At 41.7% G+C, this 20,745-nt stretch overlaps 1 protein-coding gene across 4 annotated transcripts in view; it reads left to right on the top strand.

Moving 5' to 3' along the window:
* The window catches only part of LOC102446935 (DGAT1/2-independent enzyme synthesizing storage lipids-like), a 31,548-nt gene that overhangs the window by 2,207 nt on the left and 8,596 nt on the right, over positions 1-20,745 (top strand). For 2 of the 4 annotated variants that reach the window (XM_006126323.4, XM_006126322.4), the window contains exons 2-3: positions 11,077-11,407; positions 19,072-19,236. In XM_006126323.4, the coding sequence (XP_006126385.1) occupies positions 11,080-11,407; positions 19,072-19,236 (493 nt within the window). In that variant the 5' untranslated portion in view covers positions 11,077-11,079. Of the gene's footprint in view, positions 1-10,165; positions 10,492-11,076; positions 11,408-19,071; positions 19,237-20,745 lie in introns of those variants that run through there. The other 2 variants (XM_075920685.1, XM_075920687.1) reach the window with 2 other exon arrangements.

Here is a 20,745-nt window from a genome sequence, read left to right on the forward strand (position 1 = left end):
GAACTGCTTCCTTCCCTGCAAGCCAGATCCAGCCTGTGAGGCTTCCCCCTGTACACTCCCCCAGTGGGAAGCCAGCACTGGTGCTTCAACTTTGTGAGGGGAGGGATGTGGGGCTGGAGTGCCAGCACAGACTCTCCGCAGGTGGGGATGAGCCCTGAGCCCATGGCCCACCTGCAAGATAATCGGACCATGGTTTACGAACCACCTGCACTAACAAATAATGCCAGCACAGTCTGTTCAGATTCAAAATCTGGATGTTACTCAGAGCTGTGTTTCAGCATTGAATTATCAAAAATATTTCTGTTCACAAACCTAACCGAATATAAAACATCACATGAAAACTGGGTTAGGTGTCCTGTATATAGAAATATTGGTCAGAGACCTTCATGAGACACTTTGTAGAATATTTTTATTGGAAGAGTAAAATTATTTAAAGTTTCATTGCCTTACATTCTACAGGGCATAAGATCATTTCTCTGGATCCCTATTTTATTATAGAGCAGAAATCTTTGCAGGAAATTACATTAGACTTATTCTTTCTCCCCATATACTATAATTTTTGGATGTTTCTCCATCAAAAGAAAATTCTGTGATGCATTTGACTCTATACAGCAGTGATCTCCAACCATTTGTAAAGCTAGGATCACTTTTTTAGTTGTGAGGTTAAACCCAGGATCTACCTTGTCCCTTCCCCCAGGACCCGACCCATTCCATCCCATCGGCTCTGCCCACTCCATTAAACTTTTTCTCTCCAGCACTTGCTCTCCCTACCCTCATTCACTTTTACTAGGCTGGGACAGGCTCTGGACCAGGACTAGGGATGTTAAAGACTATGCTTATAGGTTAGTCTTTTGACTAGTCGATTCTCACCCTCCCTCCCCCGCCTCTATGAGATAGAGGCAGCAAAAGGGGAGGAAGGGTATTTCAAAGCGGCAGCGCTGTACCCAAGGCTGTGTTTCAAAGGGGCAGCTGCTGTGGTGGGCTCTGTGCAGCACTTCCAGTGAGGGCTCTTGTACATTTCAAAGAAGGAATGCCGAGTGCCTATTGACTTATTGGAAGTTCCGTCAACTAGTCAATTAACCGCATTTTAACATCCTTAACCAGGACTTAGGGATTTGGGTGAGAAGTGCAAGCTTTGGGAGGGAATTTGAGTCAGAGTATTGGAGTGTAGAAGGTAGGACTGTAAATGGTTAACCGGTAAGGACTGAAGTATCTTCCTCACAGGGCTGGCCTGTTGGAGCAGCTTCTGTCCATGTGAACCCAGCCTACTTTCCCCTTTCCCCTCCCTCCTCCCCCGCCACAGCTTACATGCTGGCTCCCAGGATCAGGACTGGCATTCTGGAGAGCCAGCTATGCTGCAGGCTCTCCAGTACTGCAGAGTCTGCAGTGAAGCCTTCCTGGGAGCAGGGCCATCAGCCCCCGCCATCCCACTCCCAAGGAGCTTGTATCGCTGCATACTGCAGAGGCGGCAGTGAAGCCTCTCTGGGAGCCAGTTTCACTTCAGGTTCTGTAGTATAAAGAATACTTCCGAGCTCATAGCACGATGGGGACTGCAAAGAGTGGGAGGAAGCAGGAAATGGGTGGCAAAGGGCAGGGGTAGGGACAGCAGCAGTAGGAAGAATGAAAATTAGAGGGCTTCCAAGAGAGGGGGGAAGGAGAGGAGTAGCAAAAACTGAGGCAAGAGTGGATGAGAGGAAACAGGAGACCTAAGAGCTGATAGCATGAGAATAGGGCAGCGGTAACCTGAAGGTAATGGGGCAGGAGAGAAAGGCACTTACAAATAACAAATTTGTCTATGAGATCCGTTCTCTTCAATATCTTCATCAGTGATTTAAATGATGGCACAGAGAATACGATTATTAAGTTTGCAGATGATACCAAGCTGGGAGGAGTTGTAAGTGCTTTGAAGGCTAAGGTGACCATAACTCAAAATGATCTGGACAAACTGGAGAAATTGTTGGAGGTAAATAGGATGAAGTTTAATAAGGACAAATGCAAAGTACACCACTTAAGAAGGAACAAAGGCTGTGTCTAGACTGGCCAGTTTTTCCGGAAAGCGGACTTACCAGCTGTCTACACTGGTCGCTTGAATTTCCGTAAAAGCACTGACGATCTCATGTAAGATTGTCAGTGCTGTTGCAGAAATACTATGCTGCTCCCGTTCGGGAAAAAGTCTTTTTCCAAAAAACTTTTGTGCAAAAGGGCCAGTGTAGACAGCAAAGATTTGTTTTCCGCAAAAAAGCCCCGATCGCGAAAATGACGATAGGGGCTTCTTTGCGGAAAAGCGCGTCTAGATTGGCCACGGACAGTTTTCCGCAAAAAAAGCTTTTGCGAAAAAGCGCCCTGCCAATCTAGATGAGCTTTTCCGAAAATGCTTTTAATGGAAAACTTTTCCGTTAAAAGCATTTCCGGAAAATCATGCCAGTGTAGACGTAGCCAAACAGTTTCACACATACAGAATGGGAAATGATTGTCTAGGAAAGAGTATAGCACTGCAGAAAGGGATCTAGGGATCATAGTTAATGACAAGCTAAATGAGAGTCAACAGTGTGACACTTGTAGAAAAAGCAAATATGATTCTGGGATGCATTAACAGGAGTGTTGTTAGCAAGACACAAGAAGTGATTCTTCCACTCTACTCTGCATTGATTAGGGCTCATTTGGAGTATTGTGTCCAGTTCTGGGCCCTACGTTTCAAGAAATATGTGGAAAAATTAGAGAAGGTCCAGAGAAAAGCAACAAAAATGATTAAAGGCCTAGAAAACATGAGCTATGAGGGAAAACTGAAAGAATTGGGCTTGTTTAGTTTGGAAAAGAGAAGATTGAGGGGGGACATGATAGCAATTTTCAAGTTTCTAAAAGGTTTTACAAGGAGGAGGGAGAAAATTTGTTCTCCTTGGCTTCTGATAAGACAAGAAACAGTGGGCTTAGGTTGCACGTTAGGAAAAACTTCCTGTCAGGGTGGTTAAACACTGGAATAAATTGCATCGGGATGTTGTAGAATCTCCATCACTGGAGATATTTAAGAGCAGTGTGGATAGACATGTATCAGGGATAATCTAGATGATACTTGGTCCTGCTGGGGGGGCAGGGGACTGGACTCTATTACCTTTCAAGGTCCCTTTCAATTCTAGTATTCTATGATTCTACATTGGGATTGAACTATTACCCCCATATATCTGTGAGGGGAGAGAGGAGATGAGTGCATTATAGGACGGTGATGACATGTACCCATAACCATCTTCTGCACAGTTTTGGTCTGAGCATACACGGACCATAACTGAGAATGTAAAGAGTCACAGGTACAATGGAATAGCTACCCACTGTGTATCGCTCTCAAAGTTGATGATATTCACTCTACTGGGGACGTGCTACTTCCAACTACATCGAATGCTTGCACACAGTGGGGACATGCACATTTGAACTTTACAAAATCAGGTGCTAAAAATCAACCTTAATAAATGTGACCTTCTGTCTGTGTGTACATGGCCTAAAATATGCTGGTAAAAATGCTGGTTGTGATGGTCCCACAAACTGCTCACCACAGTACAAACACATGCACATAGTTGTCCACATAATAACCATCCCAATCCCCCACACTCCTTGCTGAGCACCCTAGGAAGTGACCAGGGAGCTGTGGTGGGTTCCCTGGGGAGCCTGCAAGTATGGGGGGGAGGGGCAAGGGAGGGAGTCGCTATCTCTTTTGGTTGGCTGTGGAAAGGAAGTGCCCTGACCCATTGGGCATTGCTGGAACTTGTTCTACTCTGCAGACACATCTGGTGAACAGTTTTCTGTTGATTCATGTTCAGTATCGGAGGAGAAGGAGCAATTCAAAGTAGTGAGCCCAGCCCACGCCCCTCTCAACATCTCCCTGCCCCTTTAAGTACCTTTCAATGTAAAAACAACCCCCTCCTCTCCAAAGGGGAAGCAGAGACAAGCCCTTAGAACAGGGGTCTGCAACCTATGGCTCTAGAGCCAAATATGGCTCAGTACAGAACTAAATATGGCTCTCTTGTCATTCTCAAAATACACACAACTTTTTAAATTAAATTGAAAAATTAATTCAAAATTTAAAAAAATTGCATACTTATGTCAGATTTTTTTTTTTGTCTATTTCACCTTTAACTGTTCATTTTAACAACCATCCATTGTCTCCACTCTTTGGGGGTCATGCATAGTCTCTTTATTTGATTGGCCAAAAATCCTTTCATCTCACCAGCGTTACTGTTACTCTAACGCTGTAACAGTAAAAATGGTGAAGAGAAAGAGAGATGAGTACTGAAATTTTCAAATGGAATGGACAGATTTGTATGCATTTGTGGATTGGCCTGGATCTCCACTTTGTCTCATTTGTAGTGAGAGACTGTTCACAAACAAACAAAACAATGAATTTCATGACAAAACATGCAGCATTTGCTACAAAATACCCTGAGGGTGATGCACAGAAAAAGCCTGTGAGGAGCTACAGTGAAAAATGAACATTGGACAAGTTAGCCTGCTTGCATGGTCAAAGAAAGGTGGGAGCTTAGACTTCGCAAGTTTTGCATGCTCATACAGCATTATTTGAGAGTGGAAGCATTTCACTGATGGGGATTGCGTGAAGAGATGCATGCAAGAAATTGGTCACAAAGTATTTGGCGAGTTTCACAACAAAGACAAAAATCTTACAGAAAATTCAAGACATGGCATTATCAGCAGAAACAGCTCTTTGTGACTGAGCTGTGAAAATGTCCTATCAAATTGACAAGGAACAAATGCAAAATTTGATTATGGCTACTTATATTTCATTTGCTTTAAACAAGATAACTGACATATGTGACATTAATCAGTTGTGTATTCTAGGATGATACATTTGTGGAAATGCTGTGCACAAAGAAATGATTGAGCTGTTATCAATGCAAAATCAAACAAGGGATGAAAACATCCTTAAAACTGTGGGGAACTTTGTGGGCAGCAGTTGTGTTGGTGTATACAGATGTTGCACCTGGCAAATAGAGGGGATTCCTTATTCTTGTCAGAACAGCTGAACTTCTATTGCATTGTGCATCAGGAGGCACTTTGCGCAATCTTGTGGAATTGAATTCGGAAATGTAACGTGACTGGTCATTGACATTGTCAGTTGGATTCTTGCTGAAGCCCTTAGTTGCTGTCAATTTCAGTCACTGGTTGAGGAAATAGATTCCAAATATCTCAATCTACTAGTGCACAATATTCACTGGTTATCTCATGGCAAAGTTTTGTCTCGTTTTGCCACCTGCATTAATGAGATTGACTGACTGGTTGCTCAAGTTTTAGAAGGGTATCAAACATGCCAAGCTTTCCAGATTGTGACTGGTTGCTTAAAGTTTGACTGACTGGTTGCTCAAGTTTTAGAAGGGTATCAAACATGCCAAGCTTTCCAGATTGTGACTGGTTGCTTAAAGTTTGACTGACTGGTTGCTCAAGTTTTAGAAGGGTATCAAACATGCCAAGCTTTCCAGATTGTGACTGGTTGCTTAAAGTTTGACTATCTCATTGACATTTCCAGTCATTTGAATGAATTGAACCTTAAGCTACATGGCAAGGAAATACAGTACTGACTCCGCAGCGGGCAGTATTGGGATTTGAGTCAAATTGACTATCTCCATTAAAGATATCCACATAGGCAGACTGGCACATTTTGAAAGATTATGAATGTTGCTATACGGCATGTTTTCTTGTCCTCTAATCATTCTTGTCTCTTCTCCAATTATCAACATGAGTATTGTGCGGTATTCTAGCAGTGGTGACACTAGTGCCAAATACAGAGGTAAAATAATCACTTTACTCTACTTGAGAGATCCCTGCTTCTGGTTCCCAGGATCATATTAGCTTTTTTGACCACAGAGTCTTATTGGGAGCTCGTGTTCAGCTAATTATCCACCATGACTCCAAATCTTTTTCAGTCACTGCTTCCCAAGATAAAGTCCTCTAAGTATGGCCTGCTTTCTGTCGCAAGAATCACAGGTCCGATGATGCATACCCAAGTGGGGAAGGACAGAACCAGGTGTACAGTTTTATCAAATAAAAAAATATTTATTTATGACAGTGGTGAATTTATAGTATTTATTCTAAGATTTTTAATAGACCGTGTTAATGATGAATTAACAGTATTTATTATTTATTCTATGATTTCTAGTTAAACGTGTCAGAGATATAAGGTTGGGAATGGCATGGGGAATAGTCTCTAATCTTAAAATATCCAGCTACACTAATTAAATAACAGTGATAACTAGAAACTCTATGTACTACCCAAAAACAACTAGAACACTAAGCTTATACAACAAGAAAAAATCAAATCATACATACCAACTTACACAGCACACGGAACATTTCACAGATATCGGGGGAGGTGGTTGGTCGGTTGATTAGGCCGGCAGCGCTTTGAACTATACAAGAAGGCACACGCACGGTGGTACGTGTGTTGCGAAGACCTCCTAGAGCGAACTGTGGGATGGATATTTATCCCCAAATCTGCACATTGCTTTCCCGCGCTTGCATATTACCATATATGGCCCAATGGTCACCAAGTGGGGGGGTCTGTGTCCCAGGGGTTGGGCGCAGTTCTCACGCCAAGGTGACGGGTGGGAAAGTCTGAGGCTATTTTCCCCTTTTCACACATTCCCTTTTTCTAAAGGCAATGGTATGCAGGAAGGGTGCGGCCGGTTTCTCCCAAGGAGTACTGCAGCCCACTATAGCAAGAGTGCCCTGGCCAAACTTTTTTACTGGGGGGGGGGGGCAGTTTCTTTTCTCTAACACTTTCCTTGTTCTTAGATGTTTACATTAACATATAGCCATATTAGAATGCATATTGCTCACTTGTGCCCAGTTTACCATGCAATCTGGGCTATTCCAAATCAGTGACTTACCTTCTTCATTATTTACCACTTCCCCCAGTTTTGTGTCATCTGTAAGCTTTATCAGGATCAGTGATTATTTTATGTTTTCTTCCATGTAATTGATACAAATATTAAATAGCATAGGACTAAAAACTGATCCCTGCAGGATGCCACTGGAAACCCAACTGATTGATGTTGATTCCCCATTTACAGTTGCATTTTGAGAGCAATCAGCCAGTTTTTAATCCACTTAACATGGCATATATTAATTTTGCAGTACGAAGTTAAATGTTTAATATATTGTCAGCATTATTACCTCTAATCAATCAAACTTGTAATATCACAAAATATATCAAATTAGTTTGACAGGCTCTTTCTTCCATAAACCCATGTTGATTTGTGGTGTTACATCTCATTTCTTTAATTCTTTGTTAACTGGTCCCCATTATCTTGCCTGGTTTAGATGTCAGACTGACAGGCCTAAGAATACCCAGGTCATCCCATTTACCCTTTTAAAAAACTGGCACAAAAATAGCTTTCTTCTGGAATGTCCCCAATGCTACAGGGATTATTGAAAATCTTGTAAAATTCCTGCACCTTAATCTATCTGGACCATCTGATTTTAAAAAGTCTAACTTTGGTAGCTTGTGTTTAGCATCCTTCACAAATACTAGAGCAGGGAAAGAGTGTTACTATCCTCATATGATGATACTATATAACCTGTTCTCCCCCCGCATACAAATTGACAATATTAGTTAAGACACTTTTTTGTCTTTTCTACATTATTATTATTATTACAGTATTTCTTCTATTTCCATTTAGTAATGGTGTGATACCATTGCTAGGATTCTTTCTGTTCCTAATATTTTAAAAACTTCTGTCCTTAACTCTGCACTAGGATGGCACTATCTGCACTGATGGATTCTTTTCCCGTGACCACAGTAACTTTGCTTGTAATAGCAGATGCAGCTGACATATAGACAGGTGTAAATATGAACACATTAAGCAGTTCTAGAAAACTTCTCTTGGTCAGATTCTGGAGATTTGTGAGGAGCATCTGCTGCTTCCCTTCTCTAAAGAAGGAAATCTTAATCCTAACCTTAATCTTGTCACCTGTTTTACTCAACACCAATTAAAGTATTTTAGGAAGATTGTAAGAAGACAATGTGCATCACCATTTTTGTGTAAATGACACACAGCTGTGTGTATCTTTCTTAAGAGATGCAGGCAATGAGCTCTTCAAACTTTCCCACTGTATGAAGGAAATTGGAATCTGAATGAAAAACCATCTGTCTGAATTTAAATGTGGGGAATATGCAGATTATGCTAGTTAGAAGTGATAAGCACTTCAAGGACATAACAGCTCTATCAAAGACATTAACCCATAAATGAGGTATATAGCTTCAAGGTCAGTTAGGATTTTTTGTTGCAACCAGTTCAGTAGTAGCTGGCACTGTACAGCCTTTGAGTTTGCTATGCCAAGAGGGTTATGTTTTCTAAGTGGGAGGTAGAGAATTTTCAGCAAATGCTCTGGGCTTTGGAAATTAGAAATTCATGGTCAAAACAGATCTTAGGCTTGTTTGAGCAAAAAAAAATAAATGACTTTAATCAGGCTTTCTCACAAAAATGAAGTTGCAGAAGGGTCTGAAAATATTCTCCTGGATAACAGAAAATGATCTTGCTGGGTTTGGAGTTGGGTCTCTGCAGGGAGAAGTCAATGCCAGAGACCCCCATGTACCAGTGATGAGGGGAGTGAGGCTTAGACACCACAGGGAAAGTAAACAATGAGGCATTTCAGTTTTAATATGAGCAGAACTTGCAGTAATTAATAATTTTGTAAATAGCCCATAGGAAATCGCTGGTTTCTTTAGAAATAATACATGTGTGTGAAAGGAGTAGCTAGATTTTGCAAGAAAACAAGTCTCTCAGCTTGACCCCTAAGGAATTGGGTTTGAAAAAGATATGAACAACACAGAGGTATTGTAATGGAAGTTAGACATTAACTCTTAAATGAACATATATAGGCTTTGAAATAACTTTCAGACTGCAACAAGCCAGAGATGGATATGAAAAATAAGTTGAGGAAGAAGTGTCAATGAAGTCCAGAGATAAAAATCTTGATCATCTTGTGGTAGAAAATTGTCTCTGAGCACTGAAAGGGCTCATAAGCTTCGTGTCTTGACATAAATGCAGTCTGTCAGGTACATGTTGGATGTTGAAACCCTGCTTTGGCTGTTAGAAAGGAAAAGGGGTTCTCTTTTCCCTTCTCTCCTACCAGGGCCTCTGATCCCTTCAGTAAGGAGACCTACGGCTACAAGTAGGATTCCACCAGTAAGAACATTCTGCCTTCCATGCTTGAAAGCCTAAACCTCAATTTTTCTAGCCCCACCATTTTTGTAGAATGCAGCTTTCTTAGTGGGTGGTGGATAATAACACAGTCTCTGAAATACCCATGGTTTTACCTGTTTGAGGCCTTGCTAAATTGGGATTAGAATTTGGAATTTAATCTAAAAGTAAACGCCGAGTATGCAGACTACTGGGGTGATGTGCTCACAATCCGTTGAATAAAGGGCTGGCTATTGTTCATAATCTCAGGAATGCAGGAGGGCTGTCCTCGTGTAGACGGCTACGCTATTAATGGATAAACCTAGGCTTATCGGTTATTCTTGTCAACTGTATGCATTCCCCCTCCCACTTGCTGCCTCTGGATCTGTATGATATGCAGAAGTATGCTTGATAGCCTTCTCATAAACCTAACAGTGACTTTAACCTAACTTGATAAAATTACAATCACACGTAAGCTTCAAATACACAGATACTTAATACTAGCATATCCCTTACTCCCTGCGAGCACTGGCTCCTGCCTGCTGTCCCTCCCCTCCTCTCCCCTGCTCGCTTCCACAGAGGAAGCAGCATGGTCTGTGGCGTAGAGCAAGCAGGAACCAGTGCTCCTAGAGAACCAGCTTAGAAGGGCTTCTGCCTGCCACTCCGTGTGTAAACACTTTTACAAAAATAAACATTTGTTAACCTCCCTACTCTACCATAGTTTCTATTACCTTGTTTGTCTTTAACCAATTTTTGAAACCCTATATGTGATGTAGGTGATGGATAGCCAGCTGAGAATCTGTCCAATTAAAATTACAGTGATGGTGTAGGCCCCAGGGGGAGCAGGGGAAGCTACTGAAGGATATGAAAATATTTCCACCTTTAATTTAGGGTGTTTGTCAGCCATTTGTTCATCAAATTAGCAAAATGAGGTTACTTTTGAATCTCTAGTTCTGTGTAACTATAGCACTTTAACAAGGATGGACTTTTATTTCCGTCTCTATTTGGCCATGAAGTTGGCACAAGTTCTTTCTGATTCATGAACTTTGTAACCATTATTCCTGCTTTTGTAACAGCCTGGTGGTAGTATGCAATGCAGTCTGCTTGGGGCTATGGCATAAATCAACTGGGAATCTAAAGTACATAACGCAGCACTCAGTTGCTGTGTGGAGTTTCTCTCAAACTGTTCTCTATTACTTGGAATTGGCTATCTGTAGCTTCCCAGGTGGACTTAATGGTTCCTAAATGATCTGGAATCTCCCTCTTTGAGAGCTACCATTTAGTCCTGTGTCCTATTGTTGCAACTGAGGTTAGTGGATTACTTGTGAACTTCAGTGTAAACATTTGGGTAATTTGAAAGAAATTAAGGAAATATATGTGCGGCTTTTTTTTGTTCATTTTGCAGCACTTGCATATTGTCTGTTTGTTCTGCTGAATAGTCAACTAGTTTAGGTTTTTTTGTTGGAGACCCTTTATAAACGTTAACAGGAAAACAAAACTTTAAAAAAGAGAATTAAAACAAAATTAACATTCTAAATTATAATTTTGTAAAAAGTATTTAAAATAACAGAAGATAAATGTCCCTTTTAAGTTCTTGCCCCGCTGCCAGTTTCCTTACAACCTCTGTCAACACTGGGTGCAATATTATGCCATGAAATTCCAACTCTTGGCACAAAAGAATTAATAAAGCAAATTAAAACTGTTGCATGAAAACTTATATGGCCGTCATATATTTCCTTTCTGCTTTCCATGAAAGGATATTATGAATACCACTTAAATTAATTTTTTAAAGTTTTTATTTTGTCTGATAAAATAACACTTTATTTTCCCGTTCTAGATTAAGAACTTCCATGACCTGGAGACAGTTTGACTTGTTTTGTTCTCTTTTAAACAGGAGATGATACATAGAAATGAATCCTGTACTTCAGGGCAGGTACCTATGACCTACTTATGTTGCCTGGTTTACATATTGCAAGAATGGACCGGTGTGGAGTACCTTGAGGACTATCTGAATTATGTGGCCTACCTTTTATGGGTGTTTACTCCACTCGTAATTGTTTTTATACTTCCTGGATTTCTCCTCCTCCTCCTCTACGTTTCCATTATTTTACTTTATGTTTATAAGAGGAAGAATGAACTGAAGGAGGCTTATTCCCATGATATCTGGGATGGTGCAAGGCAAATGCTGGCAACCTTATGGGATGGACATGCAAGAATATGGCATGGTAAGCAAGTGCTGATACTTTCGTCACTAAAATTTAATGACTTAGGCCTGTCTGCCTTCTTTTTCTTATTTGCAAATTTATTTGCTCCAATAATAAACATGTGATTGTAATGGACAATGTGCTGTGTTTGATGCCAGGTGGGTCCCAGAATATTAGAGACATTAGGTAGGTGTTGAATCAACTTCTGTTGGTGATAGACAAGCTTTTGAGCTTATACAGAGCTCTTCTTTAGGCCACCTTGTGTCTTTAATGATTCACAGGGTAGAGGATAAAATTAAGAGCCTAAGCAGCACCTCAGTTTGCTCTTTTTGTCTCCAGCTCTCCCAGTCTCAAACCATGTTTGAAGGAGGGATTGACTCCCCTCTCCCCACCTGCAAGGCAATAACAGGCATTGATTAGGCCTGGTTCCATCCTTTGGGTATGACTCCGTATCTTCTTAAGACTGCCACTGAAGCAAAGAGCCTAGCAGCTTCTCTACCTTTCTTTCCTTTCTGCTTCTTCTTGATTTCTCACAGCTGATGTTAGATGAGGGGCCTGTTGACAGAGAGACCTTATATTCTGTACAGACTGGGTAATGGACCTGTGATTTCTTTCCAGGTGAGGAGGGGAAGAGAGAAATTCAGTGAGCGCTAAAAGAAACTATTACTTCAACCACTACAGATAATCTTTCTGCAGCCTCAAGACAACCTTTACCCTAACTGGCCCTTATCAGCCTCCAACAGTTTAAACAGTTTTGTCTGAGAAAACAGAAAAAATTTGTGCCAGTAGAGAGATCATTCTGTCCCTTACTCCATTAAAGCTCAAACTGACATTAGACTAATAAGTGTTTCTAATAGTGTATGTAATACATGCAAACTCTTGGAATTTGAATATACCTCATGGGCCAAAGTGGTGTCTTGCAGGATGCAAATGACCAAACCCTGTAACTTTGATTGGGGTTTTTCTTTTTGTTTTTTGTAAGGATTAGTTTTTAAAGTAGTGTCCCTATGAGTGCTCCACTTTAGGTGCATCCATACCCATACACCTCATATCAGAGATATCAGATAGCAGTGAATATTGGCCCACATGTGCATGCTCTCTGAGGCTACGGCTACACCGTGGTTTTTTTTCCCCCCCCTCTCTGGAAGAAGATATACAAATCGTTCTCGCATTTGCATATCTTCTTCTGATTCTTTTTGCGGAAGAGGTTTTTCTGATATTTGGCCCATCTACACAGGGCCAAATGTCGGGGAAAAGCCCTCTTTCTAAAAACCACTTATTCCTCGTAAAATGAGTTTTGCAAGGTCTTTCGAAAGGGGTTTTTTTTCCTGACATTCTGCCCTGTGTAGACGGGCCAAATATTGGAAAAACCTCTTCCGCAAAAAGAATCAGAAGAAGATATGCAAATGCGAGCGTGATTTGCATGTCATCTTCTGGAAAAAAAATCCCAGTTTAGCTGTAGCCTGAGTAATATGCCCTAGATTGAAGTTCTCTAGTGCTGCATGGGTGAATCACCCAAGGCTCCTTCTCAACAACCCTTGGCATGAGATGAAGCATGAGCAGAGGCTGATAGATAATTAGTTCTGAACCTTGTTTTAATTTACATCGTAGCTAATAGAGTTTCTGTTGTTTTAGATGATTACTGTTCTCTTCCTCCTTTAAAATGTTTAAAAAAATGCTACCAAACTTTTGTTTGTTTGTTCTGGCTTCAAAAACAGTTATCTCTCCTCCTTCCCCCCATTCTTATTGATGTTTTGTTATTCTCCCCCTGTGGGGAAAGAACCGCAAGAAGGGGCATGCCTATCTCTCCCAGGTTAAAATGTTGCCTTTCCTGCAGAGAGGTGATTCCAGTTAGCAATGGCTATTTGGTGCTTAGGAAAATGCCAAATATCACAGAAGTGTCCTCACTTTAAGTTTTGGCAGAAGGTACAAGAAAAGTCCTGAATTAACACTCAGTCTCCTGATGATAGAGCAGGGGTGGGAAAAATATAGCCCATGGGCTGGATCTGGTCCATTTAACATTTCTGTTTGGCCTGCCGTGACTCCCAGCAATTGAGGAAACTGCTTCAGGTGCTTTAAATTGCTGCTGAAGCCTTGGGTGGCACAGGCTGGCCAAGTGCTAAAACAGCATTAGACGCTATGGACACAGCTACCTGCTCCATTTCAACAGTGGTAATGATGAGAAGAGCATGGTGGCTTCACCTATCTGGTCTCCCAAGGGAAGTCCAGATGACTGTAGAGAGCCTTTCATTCGAAGCATCCAAACACTTTGCAATAGAAGACAGACATTTCACTCCATGCACTGGTCCTACATGCTTGCACAGAAAAGAAAGTATAATAAATCATAGATATTGAAAAGACCACTTGCCCTTTCCCTCTACCCCAGAGACACTATGAACCCCTGTGAAATTCAGTAAAGGTGTATCTTTCAGCCATAACTGCCTTTTATCATAAGATAGAAGACTATTCATCCTACAACAAAAGGATTCCTCAAGGGTGTGCGTAGCCTCTTCCTCTAAATCAGATGTCCTATACTAACATGGGATTATAACCTGGTCCTCAAGTGCCTTACAGTGATCTCTTTACAACCAGTGGCCACATGCTCATCATTTACACATCTGCCTGTGAAAACATCTTTACTAGTAGCTATCACCTCAGTTGTAGAACTGAGGAAATAGGAAGGGGCGGGGGGGAGAGATTTAGAAATATCTGATTTTTAGGGAGGAAAAGAAGTCGTACTGAAACTATACCCTAAGTTCCTCATGAAAGTATTCCATGCCTTCCCTATGGATCAACAATAAAGAAGCAGTATTACACACACTTGATGTTAGGAGAGTTTTGGTTTTCTATTTGGATAGAACAAAGAACTTCAGAAAATCTCCTAAACTATTTTTTTGATCACAAAGGATCCACAATCTTAAAACAATGACTTTCTAGATGGATATTGAACTGAATTACTTATTGCTATTGTACCCACAATCTTCAGCCTGCACTGAGATTTTGAACTCATTTGCACTAGATCTAGTTTCACTTCTGTAGACTTCATGAAAGATGTTTACATTGCAGAAATATGCAGAGCAGCAGCTTGGGCATCTGCTCATACTTTTGTGAAACACTGCAATAACCCATGACTTAGCATCAGATGCAATGTTTGACTCCACTGTATTATCAATATTAGTCTCTTCTTTGAAGCCCCACATCTCCATCGGGGTACTTTTGTAGAATCCTCCTACAGTGGAGCACCCATAGGGACAGTACTGGAAAAACAATAGTTATTTACTGTGGTTGTGGTTCTTTGAGATGTGTGTTGCTTCTGAGTTTTTAATAATGAGTTCCGCAGAAGAGAGGGAAATGAGGGCAATTTGCCTGCGCAGCGCAAAATAGTCTTCAAAATAGTCTTGAGGCAGGACATGAGACTGAGCACGTGTGTGGGCCAAATGGATTCTGCTACCTAAACACTCTTATCTGAGGCGTAGGGACATGAATACACTGACAGTAGAGCACCCCCGGGGGGGGGGGGGGGGAGAGGCAGACAGACACATTCTCAAAGAACCACGGTTACTACACAAGGTAAGTAACCACTTTTTTGGATGTTTGACTTGGTCTAGGTTAGTGGAAGGTAGGTAATCTCTCAAATGATTCTCATCAGTCCCTTTTCCCACTTTGATTTCAGTGGGACGTGGAACATTCAACATACTTGAAAATCTGTTAGTTGATTGAGTTAGTTCTATGATGTATAAAATCCCAGCCCTGATCAAATAGGCATACTGGATCAAAATAAAATGCTACTTACAATTATTTCACTGTGTATTATTATTGAGGCGAGCTGCCATTTCCCTGAAAGTTAACAAATCAGCATTTGTTAGTACAATTTATTCAGACAGAAAATGTCATGTTTCTTCTAAGCTTAATGTCAAGAGATTCTTAAAAGCAGTACTTCAGTTTAATTTGCTTTTCCTGCCCATTATCTTAACTTGACTTTGGAGCCCAAACCTTTAAGCAGTTGTTCCTCAGAGCCCTACTGCATGTTTTTCCATTAAAGTATTTTGACAGCTATCAGTTCTGTTAGAAGGATGTCAAAACCATCTTCTCAATTCATGGCCCTTTGACTTCTCCTCCTCTAAATATAAAGAAGATTTAAGAAATTATCTGGTCTTTACAAATAAGAAAATCATCTATTTCCAAGACTTTTTCATAACCACTCTGTCCAGATCTAGCCAAAAGAAAAAGGATATTTGAAGAACAATTTACATAAGGAATAAAATCCTTCCTTGAAAATCATCTGTGCTTGTTTTCTGCCATTCAGTCAAAGGGAAGTGAGTTTCTAAAGCACCGATAAGTAGATAATACAAAGCATGCATCAAAAAGGCTTACATAGCCAAAAATGTAACTTTAAATGTATTCAAGCATATTGAACCAAATCACTACATCAAAGAGAAGAAAAAGGATGTGCACATGTGTGCATATACATATATGAATGATATAGATAAGAATGAGCAGGGCTTGACAATTAGTGTAATCTACTTGCCCGTGGCGAGTAGATTACAAACCAGCACAGCCACGCAGTGTGGTAAGCGCATGCGCAGCGTGCCGAACCATGCGACTGGCGAGCAGGGCTTGCTGCCGCTTGGCGAGCCCTGAGAATGAGAATATATATAAATAAAGTATCATTCTCTGAGACACTTGCTGTTTCTTCCTCATAACATATCTAAGTTTTGACACTTTTGTCTGAACAGCTGAAAATTCTCCAGGCCCTTTTCTGCTGTCTCAAGTAACTATAAACTCATCCTCCCGGGCCTTTCTGACCCTCCTCTCCACTATGCACACCTTTAGTTTAGGGATGTTATATAGTGTGTAATTGAGTAGTTGTATAACCGCATCAAATGTTAGCAGTTACATGACTATTCAATAGTCCTTGGAGGTGGGGCCGGCAGCCAGTGCGCTCCTGGCCCCATTCCCAGCTCCCGCCTGCCAACCTGTGCTGTCGCCTCTATTACAGAGGAGTTGCTGCAACCCCTCTGTGAGTGTGTGTGTGGGGTGGGGGAAGGGTGGAAGAGGAGGAGGATCCAAGCTTCCCATGGACAGAGTTGTTCCACAGCAGCAGCTCCTGTCTGGGAGGGAGGACAGGGGGGGTCTGAGCTCCCTGTGGGCAGAGGCTGTTCCATGCCAACAGCCCCTATCTGCGGGATCTCGGAAACCCCTGCCTCCCACGGACAGGGGCTGCTCTGTGGGATGCCTGATTAGAGACAGCAGCATGGGGGCACAGGGAGGCAGGTGACACTACAGAGCCAGCACTGGCTCCTGCCTGCCCCACCCCTGCTGCCTCTGTAGGAAGTAGCAAGCCTGGGAACAAGCGGGTACGTGGAACCAGCTCCCTGTGCGTATTGGCTCCTGCCTGCCCCCCTCACCCTCCATGCATTGCTGCCTCTGATAGAGAGGCAGCAGCAAAGGTGTGTGTGGGGGGGGAGAGGGGGAGAAACTGACTTCTCCCCCCCCCCCCCTTTGCTGCTTCTAATACGGAGACAGCAAGGGGAGCATGAAATGCATGTAGTTGACAGGATTAATTGATAAGCCCAGGGTTATCAGTTAATCATATAGTTATCTACATGTTGACATCCCTACTTCAGTTATTTCAAAATGCAACAGTACAAAGAATTTTATTTCTGCCTCCATAAGATATGCAGTTTTCCTAGTGTTTCTCTGTTCATCTGAGAAGTCTTATAATATCATGAAAGTAATAAAGTTATTTGTATGTGACATCATTTCCCTAGCATTTGTGTGGGCTTTAGGTTTGGGGCTGGCTTTCTCTCCTCTTCCCCTCCCTCCCCTTTTTTACAGTTCAAATTTGTCTATAGAATAAAGGAGTTAGAGAACCATAGTGTTTGCTATCCTCTTTTTTGCCTTGAGAGCTTTTCCTCAAATAGGCTAGATTGGTGTGCCAGGAAGCCAAATCATAGTTTCTTTCCTGTAATGTAAGTCAGAGCTATCCCTTAGGTAGAGTGAATCAAGGTAATCATCAGCGGCCCAGTGCTTTGGGGAGCTCTGCTTCAACATCAGTGTCAAATGGGATGAGGGCTATAGCAGCTATGTGCCTTCAGCAGAACAGGCAGAGGCTGCCAGTGAGCAGGAGACAGCATTGTGTGTCTGGCCCTGCCTCCCCTCAGTGGCTCATATCATTGGGCATAGCTAGGGGTGAGAGTCAGGGAGGGCTCAGCAGACCCAGTTCAGGGGTTTCTGGCTGCTGTGACGATAGATGGGCTCCTCCATGGCACTTGCACGCTGGTTGCATGGCCCCCACCTTCTCCCTGCACTCTTGGGACCACTGCTTCCCTGCCCCATGCCCACCCTGTCCCCACCATTATTTGAATGCAGAGGCTGGGAAGTGTGGAGGTCTAAGTCCAGACTGAGCAGGAGGCAGTGCCAGCACAGAGTGGGCAGGCACCCCTGACAACAGGTGGGTGTGCCTTCATCCAGTAAACCTCGTTGGCACATGCCCAATAGAGCAGCTGGAGCCCGTCACCCCCATCAGTAGCCACAGGGGAAGACCTAACATGCCCCCTTGCTTACGGGGGGGGGGGGGCACCATATAGGCTGATTAGTCCCAGACTCCACATCCTCCTATGAATGGTCCTGGACCCCAGTTCCTCAGATTTTGAAAGGGAAAGCTAATTAAGAAGCAAGAATATAGATACAATCAAAGAGTGGGAGGCATGGAAAAGCGCGCAAAAAAAAAAAAGGCAATTTTTTTAAAAATCATGTAACTAAACTACAGTTTAACATTTTGCACATTTAATGTGGATAGGCGGAAAGATGCCATTAGCAGTGGCTGCCAAATAAGAAAAAAGCCAGAAGGTGTGTATGTGTGGAGTGTATGTAACAAAGCATTTAAATAAACATGTTTCAAACTTCTGCACTAAAGTCCAAAGATTGTTTTTAGTACTTTCCTCTGCCACCATACATGTTTGCAAATATATTTTCCCCAGAAGATATTTTTGTTTTTAGATTTGCAAGGATTTTTTTTATATAAAACTTAAAGGGGACATTGTCACAACTTTTTCCTGTCCTCACTAACATTAAGATAGTTGTTGATCACTGATTTGTAACTGTTTCAAACTCTGGTTTACCTACCAATCCTTCTCCCCATGTCTGTTTCTTTTTTTAACTTCTTTTAATAACAACATAAATCAGGGTGGGAACCTTTTTTTGGGTCTGGGGTCACTAACCCATAGAAAAATCAGTCAACTGAGAGAAAGACATTCCCTTCACATATCAGAACCTTTGGGGGGTCCAGGCTAGTAGATTTTGTGTGCTCCAGCACTGTGGGGGGGGGGGGGGGTAGAGGCTGGAGCACCAGCACAGGCTCCCTAATGGAACCCTGAGCCTCAGGGGACAGATCCAGGCAAGCCCGGGGCGACATCTGTCCCTGGACGTTAGGTTCCCCACCCCTGACATGAATGATAGAAATAATTTGTTTAGTGAAATTCTTTTCTAGGTCTTGCAGAGTAGATAGTGAATTGCTGGGAAATCAGCTTTTGGCATCTTTGATGTCACCAAGTCTTGAACTACCAAGCAGCTCTTGTTTTCCTTTTGCTCTATAACTTGTCAATTACATCCTTGAGAAAAGTTATAAATTGGAATATGAGTGGTATTAAACATTGACATTGTTGTACCTTTTCTTTCTACAGGTTATGAGGTTTATGGTCTGGAAAAAATACCAGAAGGACCTGGACTTGTTGTTTTTTACCATGGCGCAACTCCTGTAGACTATTTCTACTTTGTGGCTAAACTCCTTATGCTGAAGAACAGAATCTGCTACACAGTAGCTGATCACTTTGTTTTTAAATTACCAGGTAATGTCCTTTGCTTGCAAATAGTGAGTTTGGAGTGTTTCATTGTAGGGATACCTTTTTTTAGTGGTATCATACCATAAAATTACCAACACATGTTAATTAGCGTGAGCATTCATACCGTATTTGCCAACAGTCATGGTTTAGACAGGACTTTTTTTGGTCTGTTGCAGCCCAAGGCCAGTATTAGCCTAGTTTATAAATGCAACTGTATGGATTGGACAGGATTGGTTGGTGACCATTCCTACTTCATCTGTCCAATTGAGTCTGAAAGCCAAGCAGAGGAGATCACAGCACAAAGTAGCTGTCTTGATTAACCAACAGCAGCAGTTTCCGTGCCTCTTTCCATTTAAAAACTTAAACAACAAATAGTCTCTAAGGTGCTACAAGACTTAACACAAAATGTAGATGGTATGAGCTTTCGTGGGCACAACCCACTTCTTCAGATAAATGGAGTTTAAGGGGTCCAGTTTTCAAATAAATAGCACAGAGAGGGGTTGTGGGGAGTGGAGAGAAGGAAGAAAAGGGGAAAGAATTTGTCAATTAGAGCTTCGTTTAGCATGGACAGATAAGAACAATTAGTACCCACTCTGAGTACCCTTTGTTTGCTTTTTATGGAATGTAGCAGACCATCCAGCCAATGTCTTTGTTTAGACTTCTGTTGTGGCTATCAAACTTGCAATTAAAATTAAGTTCTGTAGCTTCCCTGCCAAGCTGGTTTTTGACATTGGTTTGAAATAATATGGTGATTTTGAGATCCATTAATGAGTACCTGGGCAAGTTAAAAAGTTCCCCAGCAGGTTTCTGTGTGTTGCCTTTTCAGATATCTGATTTGTGTCCATTAATTCTTTCTCTTAGAAATGGTCCAGTTTGACCAATATACATGGCAGAGGGGCATTGCTGGCATAGATCACAATAGTGGATGTGCAGTTGTATGAGCCTCTGATGTGGTGGTCTCTGTGGTTAGGTCCTGTGATGTTATCGCCTGTATAGATGTGTGGACACTTCTGGTGTTGTGTGCCTTTCTAGTTAGACTAGTGTCTGACTTAAATGACTGAAATTCAAGGATGATGTAAGCCAGAAAGGGTTGCTTAATTTTAATTTATAAAACACGTCAGATACCTAATTGTATCTAATGTGAGCTCAATTAGGCTCATCATATTTTTTTCATGGTAAAAATTAATCTGTATGTTCAGTTACTGTTACTGTAATTGTAGAGCAGAGGCTTGGAACTCAGAGAATGCTGAGAGGGTTTTTTTTTCCTCTACCTCATTCATATCAATATGCTCTTTAACCTTTGAAGGAAAAAGCTTTAAACAATTCCCATCTATTGAACTGGTGGATTTGGTCAGAATCAAGCCACATTTGGAAAATATGGATTGGTAAGGAGGTCATGCTATAGTTAAATATCTCTTCATCATAGTTAATGAATGCCTGAGTGCTTGAAGGCATCGCTGTATGATTTTTGTGGGTTTGATTTGTTTATGATTGAAGTTGTTAGGTATTGAAATA

Source organism: Pelodiscus sinensis, chromosome 2 (assembly GCF_049634645.1).
Source record: "Pelodiscus sinensis isolate JC-2024 chromosome 2, ASM4963464v1, whole genome shotgun sequence".
Classification (NCBI taxonomy): Eukaryota; Metazoa; Chordata; order Testudines; family Trionychidae; genus Pelodiscus; species Pelodiscus sinensis.